Source organism: Belonocnema kinseyi, chromosome 1, assembly GCF_010883055.1.
Source record: "Belonocnema kinseyi isolate 2016_QV_RU_SX_M_011 chromosome 1, B_treatae_v1, whole genome shotgun sequence".
In the NCBI taxonomy this organism is placed as follows: Eukaryota; Metazoa; Arthropoda; class Insecta; order Hymenoptera; family Cynipidae; genus Belonocnema; species Belonocnema kinseyi.
Window position 1 is genome coordinate 7448434 of NC_046657.1, and position 10645 is coordinate 7459078.

The 10645-nt window shown below is 29.8% G+C and overlaps 1 protein-coding gene across 1 annotated transcript in view; it reads right to left on the reverse strand.

The window, feature by feature from the left end:
- LOC117176181 overlaps positions 1-1424 on the reverse strand; it is a 40359-nt gene extending 38935 nt beyond the window's left edge. The window contains exon 1 of the mRNA XM_033366282.1: positions 1327-1424. Coding sequence (XP_033222173.1) covers positions 1327-1417 — 91 coding nt within the window. The 5' untranslated portion in view covers positions 1418-1424. The remainder of the gene's footprint in view (positions 1-1326) is intronic.
- Positions 1425-10645: the final 9221 nt, after the last annotated feature.

Consider the following 10645-nt stretch of genomic DNA (forward strand, 5'->3'; position numbering starts at 1 on the left):
TTTTATTTACAAAAAAAGTTCTTAGGTTCAAAAAAACATTCAGTGAACTGAAAAAGTGAGGTCGGTAATATAGGTATTTAGCTGTGTCACATGCCCTTAAGTTCAAAAACACTATATAAATAAAAATTCCCGTTAGATTATGTACGCGCGTGATTGTGTATGTGTGAACCTTTTTTCTGTAGAGCAAATGCGAAAAATAAAAGAGATCTAGAAAAATAAGTTCGTGAAATTTGTAGAAATTTTAGCTCCGACTGATATCCAGATCTGATAGGATTATGAGCTAGATCAGCCACTTGGAAGTAGTTTCTGAAGTAAAGCTTTTTTTGAAATAAAATTTAATTGGAGAAACCAGCGATCGAACGAAGGTATATGGCTCGGTCTACTCCTACAGGTATGCTTTCGATACCTTCCTTCTCTATTGACGTCTCCCTCTTGTGCGGCGATTCGTAATTACTCTGAATACTTTTCGACGATATCCCCACTACTGATAGGCCAAGCAAAAAATGTATATGCTCTCTGATTTTATAAAAATAAGATTTCCGATAAGAAGGGAACTTCAAAACAAAAACGATGAAATGGGGAAAATATGAAGTGAAATGACAAATCATTCTTAGATAATAACTCCAAAATATGTTGTAATTCTCTCATACAAAATGCCAATTCATGATTTCGTGAGCATCGTTATTTTTTTCGTGAAAAATGTTTTTTTACGGCATTCAAAATAAGCACAAAAATACTCCAAAAATTGTCAGTGATCGAAAAAAATGATCCCAAAATCCTTAAAAGAAACCCATCTTTCGGAAAAACATTAAATGACATTTTTCCTTTTAATTTTTAGCACCATTTGCCGAACAGAATACAAGGAAGTCAAAAATAAAAACTACTGGATTTTTTATTATTAAAACAAACACTACACATCCTGTCGTTTTTCCACAATTTTTCATTTTTTATTTTTAATGTTATTTTTACGACTAAAAAAAATGCGTCCCATTAAAAAGTGATTAATGACAAATGTATAGATCTTTTTACGGTGAAAAACTTTTGTCTATAAACTTTTTTTCGTATCTTGCTTTGCTTTTTCGAAGATTGATTTTTTTTATTTTCAATGTTATTTTTCACAATTTGCTCTAACTCTAAAAATTTCCGTTTTACAAACAAGTCGTAAGGATAAAGTGCTCGACTTTTCGAATATAATAATAATTAATTTCTTAACAAATTATTTCAACTTTTAAAGTCGTAGTTGAATTTTTCCCAAAAAATATTACGTTTTAACAAAATTATGACGTTTTTAGATAATTAATTAGATCATTATATTATTATATTTACCAATACAATTAAAGATGACCACCAATGTGAAAACAAGATTATACACAATTTTAGTTTTGTCCAAGTAGAATGAAAAATTATTACTGCTCATAATGAAGAATTTGATTCACAGAGAAGATAATATACACTCTGATTTTTGCTTACGGTGAATACATATATACGAGTATATCCTACAGGCGTTATCTGCTGTACTTAATAAAGAGGCCTTGCGCTAAACATTAAAAAGATGCATATCATTCTTGTAGCTATAATATGTTAAAAGTAAAATCATTTTTTATTTACTGTGGTTAAACACCTGGTTTTTCCGTTCCATCACTCTTTTTGAATTTTAAAGGGTTTAAATGGGAGCTTAAAAAGTTTTTTATTCAAACGCAAAATAGTATACACGTATAAAATAGAGGCTCTAAATATGATGAATTAAAAAAAAGAACATTGGGAATTTATAAGATTATAAATTAAACAGCTAAAAGATTCGTGGCAGGACAATATAAATTTACGCTATGATTTACAATGTGCTAAATTGAAAAATAAACTAATAAATTCCTAAATGTTGAAAATCATATAATTTTGAAGCAATTTTAAAATACAAACATTAATAATTAAACGATTTTGTATTTCGATTAAAGCTGAACATTTTTTTAATTATAAATTAATTTACTTTATCTTAAGTCGTTTGAAATCAACAATTGTTTAATTGATATTTATACATAAATATTATAAAATTTCACTCCCAAATTAAAAATTCAATCCAATGATACAAACACTATAGAATTGGTTCGATTCAAGACATTCTATTTAAAACAATTAAATTTCAAATTATTTAGTTTCGCATATTTGATTTATTAATTACTTATTTTAAGTAAATAGTTCGAAATTGCTAAATATTCAAAAAATCTCCTTTCTATAATTATTAAAAATCACATGGGTTAAAAAGGCTATCTTCAAAATGATTGATAAAATCAACAAAAAAAGTTCGATCAATAATTTATGTGAATCTTATTTGAGGCTTCTCAGCACACTTTAGAAAAAAATAATTCAGATTAAAATTGTTTATTTAACAGTAGTTATTCAAAGGTTAAGTTTTTCCTTTGTCTTGAGGGAAAAGCTACCATTTCAATTTAATTCTAATGATCAAGGTCTCATTTTGTGCCTCAAAGGATTCTCTAAATTACTATTTGGGTTCATTTTATGTAAAAAAATTAATTGAGAGACCAAACGGTTATTATTTTTATGATTAATCACAGTTTAAATTTTAATTAATACCACCCAAATAGAATTTTAGATAACCCTTTAAAGAATAAAATGAGGCCTTGACCATTAGGATTAAATAAAAATGGTAACTTTTCCCCAAAGAGAAAGAAAAACTAAACCTTTAATTAACTACTGTTAAATAAACAATTTTGACGTGCATTTTCTTTTTTCTGAATTTTGCTTAGAAGTCTCCATCAAGATTTTCAGAAATTAATGATAGATCTTATTTTGTCGATTTTGTAAATCATTTTAAAGATAGGCAACTTTTGAAATTGATTGTAAATAGTATACATCCTTAATTTATAACGTTCAAATGTACAAATTGGTTAGTCTTTAACATACTGAGAATCAATAATTGATTTATATTTATAGTTGATCAACTTAGAAGATTTCCCATTAAAGAAACAAAATTTAAAATAATTTCAATTTTTTTGTAATTTTCCCGTACGATTATCACCATGTTCTGGAATTATTATCTTTAAGGTAAAAAAAAAATTAAAATTCAAAAAGTTGAAAAAATTAATTTTTCTACTGAATAAAGTTCCCATTTTTTGAAAATGAACGTATTCATTTGTTCCGAAAATTAAATTTTTTCTGAAAAAAAATCTTTTCGATCGCTCCGCTGGGAATCGGACAACGGTAATTCCGATTGCCGATACGGTGCTTTTTCCATCAAGCCACTAGAGCAATCGAAAGAATCTTTTTTCAGAAACACATATTGTACTATGCAAGGTGTTTTGTATAATTACAAGTCAATTTTTTTAAGGAATCTGTATTATTACCAAAAAGGTAGCACCGATCAGTAAAGATTTCTTTTTCACCCACCGTTAAAATAGAAATCAGTACTATCGATCTTAGTTAACTCTTAAAATAACAGACTTTAATAACGTGTTGTCAGAAAAGATGGAAAATATGAAATAAAAAATTTTGTGATGAAATTTTTCCGAAAAAAAGATCCTTTCTATCCCTATGCTGGGAATCAAACAACAGAACTTCAGATAACCTCTCAGGTGGATTATCACCACATAAGGTAACATTGATCAGTAGAGATATCTTTTTTACCTACAAACAACTTGAAAAAGTTTATTTCTTCTGATGAAATAGTAATTAGAAGTTTTTTTTCTTGAATCTTTACTTTTCATTCATATAATATTTATTTGACAAATTTGTATAGTATTTTTAATAGAAGAATGTAAGATGCAAGTTTTTTTTTAATTCATTGAAAGAAATTTCAGACAATAGTAAAATCTGCTTTTTTAAGGCCAAGTGACGAGGGGGTCACTTAGCCAAACCGGGTCCTTAATTTTTCTTTGCCAACTTACGTCTAAACGATATGAGGTATCGCATTTAAAGTTTGGGAAATGGAAATGAAGGTAATAAATTCCATGTCTCTGCTTTGTTCCCGTGAAAATTTGGAAGAGAAAAAAAATTTCGAAGAAAATACAAGTAGAAGTTAGATCGGTACTCTTTTTTTCCAATTTACATTCACACTGTGGGTAATACAGATTATCATTATTTTCATAACTAAACTTTTTTCTAGCCCCAACTCTTTACAAGACACAAAAGATCCTTTAATATTTTGTAACATTCCCCAAAAAATGTCCGCGTTATTTAAAGTCTTATTTTTCAATATGGGTGAAAAAATATTGAACTTAGGGCTAACTTGAGCAGCTGTTATACTAGTTACATGGCTTTAAGAACATAATTTTTAATGTACCCTATTGACAAGAATGTTAGGAACCTGGTTTAGGTTAGTTGCTTAGCATATTAAATTATAATATTAAAACATTTTAAATTTGTTTGCTCATGATAAGATACTACATAATATAAGGACCACAGATAAGGACCACAAATTCAAAAAATCCACATAATTTTCATCCTCGAAATTAAAAAGTCTACAAACCACATAACCACAGACCCATAGACCCGCAAGCCCCAAACCTATAACCGCCTTGAGCCACGAACTTCCCCGCCCCCTCACTTCTTACTAACACACCTCACTTTACCCCTTTAAATTCCACAAACCGTAGATCTGCAAAACCTACTTGGGCAAACTCTAAACACAAAAACACTGCATGTAAAAATTCTAAACCCACTAAAAACTCTCTCTCCTCCCTTCTCCCTCCTTTCTCATCCCATATTTTTTCCTATATACGTCTTTGATCACCATAAACCACAAATCTTCAAATCCTACATCTAAGAACTTTAGACATAAATACCATCGATTTTTTAATCCTAGATCAACATTTTCTCTCTTTCTCTCTCCCTCCCCCCTTTCCACCATGTCTTTCTTGTGTTATACTTCTTTGACACACAAACTATTAACCTTCAAACCGTAGAACTACACACTCTAGGCACAATATTGTACATGTTCAAACGTTAGTTAATTTTCATAGAATTTAATCGACGTTTTGACAACACTAAATGCTGCTCAGAGCTAAACTCATATTTCGTCTAAATTTTTGTTTGTTTGTTGAAAATGAATAATGAAAAAAAAAAACTATTATTTTGTAGGAGGATGCAATTAAAGCCGAAAGTGGTGATACGAGTAAATGAATCTCAGTGTAATGACGCTGGACAACAGGTATAGGTGAGGGGAGTTGCAAAAGGATGTGCAGTGTTCCGTCAGGCGTGGGCAACAGGAGCGTTGCGGCAAAGCGCTGTACCCTTGAGGCCTACCTGTGTAACTCCGTGATGAAGTTGCACGAGTTCAGTCGAAGCACGGTGGCGAGCTCGCGTATACCAGCAGTGGGTCCCCGATGCCTTAATCCAGCTGAAGCCGATGAGAACCATCGAATTATTTTATGCGATCGAAAAAGCCTGTGATCCTTTTTGACCGTGACAACAGCGCTATCTGACATGCAAATATATATCGTGAAATAGTATTTTGAAGTTATTGGAGCAATGAGAATGATAAAGAGAAATTAACATCAATTCAGGTCAACCAAAAATATTACATTACTGTTTTTAATTAATCATTCACTATAAGATTCCTTGTTAACATCTGATTTGAATTCAAATTTCTTCTGAATAGTGACAAATTGGTGGCGATGTATTAGTTATGGATCCTTGATAAAAAGCCCAAACGACAAAGCAGAATGATAATTTGTAAGAATTGCATAAAATGTGTTTTTTTTGTAAAAAATTGATCCAATATTTATGAAAGTAAATTATTTTCTGTTAAATGACTTCATCATATGTCCAGTTATAAAATAGCATAATGCGTCGTTTTGGAAAAAGTGTGCTTCCTACTGGAAATATTTTGCGAGGTTTTTTGTTGCAAAAAATGATACGCTTGTGGATGCGGCCGTTTCCGATTGGTTTAATCAAGTAAGCGACATATTGTCTGAACCAATGACTTAAAAAAAGCTCTCAATTTTAACGAGATGCTCTACGGCCCCCAAACGTCTAAAGTATGTAATTAGGAATAACATTTATTTCAACGTGTAACAGCGAACCTTCTTCCCCATTTCTGTTAAATATCTAGTTTACCCTTGTCGTCGTATTTAAAAATATAATTTTCAAACTTTTTTATAATGCAAGAAAATATGCGACAAATGGTTCATTTGACCCTGGCTGCATACTCTTGGAGTCCCTGGATTTAGTTTTACCGTCTGCTCCAAAACTGGTAATTAGCAAATATCATAGCGAAGGGAAAAAATTATTTCAAATCATAATGTCATTTTTTTAAACACTATTGTCTACATTTAGGTAACCGGTGCTAGTGAGAGGCAGCGTGGAAGATCGAATGACGAAGTGGTTTTACGAGACAAGAAGGCGTATTAACCCTTTGCGGCATAGTGATAACCGAAATGACCACCTTTTTTATTCACAACTTTTTACTCTCGATTTAATTTTTTTGCAGTAATATCAAAAAATTCTTATTAATATTGTATTTGAAGCATTGTCGAATTTAAAAAGAAGATGGCGAATGTATTGCGTAAAATTATAAATAGTTATAAGTAAACAAATTTCAAAAATTTCTATTTTTACGAAAGAATTTATTTTTGAACGACGTATTGAATAAATTAAAATAAAACTTGTTGCTCTGGGGTTTCTAGGGTCGCTGATTATGAATCCAAAGCCAAATTTTCAAAACTCAAAATGCAGGATCCAATATGGTGAAAAAGTTTTGAGTTTATTTCAACCTGCATTATAAAGCAATCATGGTCCAAATTTCACAACTATTTGGCAACTACCCTTAAATGCTGTCAATATTTTCAGCAATATCGATTCTTCCCGAATAGATTGTGAGATCGATTTCCTGATTTATTGAACAAAATCTTATAAGGCAAGATATTTAAATATGGGTATTCTTTTTAATATTAGAAGATCACTCAAGACCGTGCTTCGAAATATTAAATTTTCTGGACTTTTTCAACTTCAAATTCAAATTGTATTCAAGTACAAAGAACCCAAAAAACGCCAAACTAAAAATCATCATATCATTCACGTTCGCAGAATGCAAGTTATATCTTCAATCCAACGATGGAAATTAGCTATCACAAAGAACCATACTTCAAGCTTTAAGAGAGATCCCTTAAAGAAGAAACACTTTAATTGAGACAGGAAAATTTATGGCTGAGCCAAACTTTATACGAAATAAGCAACCCTCAAAAATGATCCTTAGCACTTTTAACGAAGAAATTTGAAAGTTTCTTCGTATTTAAGTAATGCTTGAAAGTAGGCGTAAAATTATTAATACAATGTATATTAGATTATTATATTTACTTATAGAATTCAGGAGAGCAGCAAAAAATGAGACCATGGTATAAATGATGTACATTCTTTTAAGTAGAAGAGAAACTAGTTATTGCTTTGATAACGAATTTAATTAACAATGTAACTAATGGTTCATTTTATTCTTTATAGAAGTAAATATATACACTATATTGGCCACCTCACAATTTATAAGCGACAAACTTGTCCTACTGAGATATTTATATTTGACTATTTAATTTCAAGGAGAAAAGTTTATGTACAAAATTCCCTAAAATATATATAACAATTTATATAATATTTTAAGCATTGGGAGAATCTTGACTATGAAAATTCTTTAAACAATACGGGGTCGTTCAAATATGTTGTAACGCAATTTTCAACCAATTTGGACCCCCCTCCCCGGTTGTAACGCAACGTAACAAAACTTCCCCCCCCCCCCCGGTAACGTAACAAATCTTGATTTTGCTATTTTATACAGCGTTTCAAATAGTGTGCATCTCAATACAGTTCGCGATAAAATTTTCCAATATCACATATTTTTATATTAGTCTCGACAATAAACGATAACAGCAACATCATAAGCATACACCAAAGGTAAACAAACCGCAGTCATTTGTTTCTCTCTCACAATGCACCACATAAGCAGAGCTGCCAATATCAACACAACTCATTGCCAACAGAAACCTAATAAAAGCCACGCTAAAATTTGAATCGGTTATCGCATAAAATCATAAAATCGACGTTACTTATCGCAGTTGATGACCCCTCCCCCCATGTAACGCTTCTTAACAAATCGCCCCCCCCCCCCACTCTTCCTGGCGCATTACGTAATATGTTAACGGCCCTTATCTTGTACAATGAAAATATTGCAGATAAAAAATGATTGCAAACATAATTACATCCTCGTTATAACAGAATCAAAAAGATCGTTTTATATTTAGCAGGTCTTGCCCTTCAAGGATCAGTAAATATGTGGTGGATATATTTCTTCTTATTACTTGCAGTCTTGCGCGCGCCAAGGCCGCGCGCCTATTAATCTTTTTATGAAAAATAATAAACCAAAAGTCTATCCTTTCTATGTTATACATATTTAATGAATGTTACAAAATATTAGTATAAAATAATAGAAGGCACCAAGGCTTCTTTAATTAAAATTAATTTACACCTAATATTGATGATTAGCATTTATTACAATTTTGTAACTTACGTTGATGATAATCATATTCTTTAAATAATAAACTTTGCATTTTTAAACCACAATTCTTATAAATCAATTTAGCAAAATTTTTTCACGGGCATTATAATAAACAATATTCTCATAGGTAGAAAAACACACGTAATAAGCTTTTTGCCACTTGGTAAACTCTCCCCTGAAAATCTTGGTCAAGTCTCCCCTTTAAAATCTTTCTATAAAATTGAACTAATAATTATTATTTTTCGAATTGCATTGAAATTAATGAAATTATTTATTGAATTAACACTTTAAACCAATAAATACTTAAAAAGTTATCATGTGGGGCGAAGGTGTTGTGAAAAATGTGGTTTATGGAGGTAGATGGAGGGGAAAGGTGTTTTGAATGTTTTACAGAAAAATATTCTTTTGTCTTAAAAGTTAAAGGATTGGGTCACATTTCTTGATTTCCTAACTGACAATTCTTTATTTGTTGAAAATTCGTTTTTCTAGCTGAAAAATTCATATTTTTAGTGTAAAACTGATCTCTTTGGTTAAAAAATGTACTATTTTTTAAATTCTTTCTTTTCGGAAATAAATTAATGTTTTGTGCGAAAAGCAACTTTTCTACTTCTGTTTTAAATTCGTATCTTTTGCGGAAAATTAATCTTTATGATTGAAAATTCGTATCCTTATTTTTACAATGCATCTCTTGGCAGCATCTGCATTCGTTGAAATATCAAATATTACATTTTTTTATCGTAAATCCATATTTGCAGATTAAAAATTCAACTACGTTGTTGAAAATTTACATACTTGTTCGGAAATTCAACTCTGGTTAAAAATTTAAATAGTTTGTTGAAATTCTTTTTTTTTTAAGATATTCACCACTACGTTTTCATTGAGAATTCTTTTTTTTTTTAATGCAACTCTTTTTTGTTAAAGATTAATCTTTTTTGATTGGAAATTTGGCCATTTAGTTTAAAATTTATATTAGTAGGTTGGAAATTTAAGTATTTGGTTAAAACTTAAACTATTCGTTTGTAAAAGTAAATCTTTCATTAAAAAGCCAAATTTTTAACAAAACCGTTTACACTGAAAATGAAAAAGTTTAATTTTCAGTTTGAAAGATTAACGAATTTTCAGCCAAATAGTTACATTTTCATCCAAACACCTGAAATTTTAACAAAATAGTTAAACTTTTAAATAAGTAAATAAATTTTCAACCACAAACTAAAAAATATGATTATTTTTAAACAATATCAGCTGAATTGAACCAAAAACTGCATGTTAAGAAAATTTTTTAATTTTTAACCAGAGATAAATTTTTAACTAAAATAATGAATCTTAAACCAAACAAATTAATTTTTAAAAAGTCTTATAACCTTAAAACAATTAGTGAAATATTCAACAAAAAAAGATTAATTTTCAACCAAAGAAAGAAAGAATTTGGAACAAAAGAATTAAATTTTCAACTCAAATTATGAATCTTTAGCACAAAAAATATCCATTTTACTCAATTAGTTTAACATTTAACCAAGTATTCGAATGCACACAAAAAAGGCAAATTTTAAATAAAACAATTGAGTCCTCAATAAAGGAGCTTAAACAATAGGTAATTCACAACTACCAAATTACAATTGTAGATACTTTAACCTTTAATTTTAAAAAGTCTGTGCACAACTTTCGGCGATATACATAGACCGAGCGCGAAGCGCGAGATGCATATATTATCGAGCGCAAAGCTCTAGAAGGAACAAAGATAAAAGAAAAATATCTACAAAATTGTTGATTTTTCAACCCAAAAAGGCACGTTTTCTAAAAAATATTTGAATTTTCAACCAAAAGGGATACCTTTTTATTGTATTCATGTTCAGTAAGAAACTCAAGTTTCTATCCAAAGAGATGAATTTTTAACCCAGAAACAATTTTCAGTCAAGACTGAAAAAAAGTCAACTAAATTGTTGAATATGTTCAACAAAAAATTGCAAAAAAAGGGTTCCCTTATAGTATAAAAATCAAGTAATTGGTTGAAAATTCGTCTTTTTTGTAAAACATTAATCTTATTGGTTAAAAATTAATCTTTTGAACATAGAATTTATTTTACAACGAAGAAAAAGTTCTCTTAAAATTAAATATGAAAACAACATAATTTCGTTCCTGATCGATTCAGCG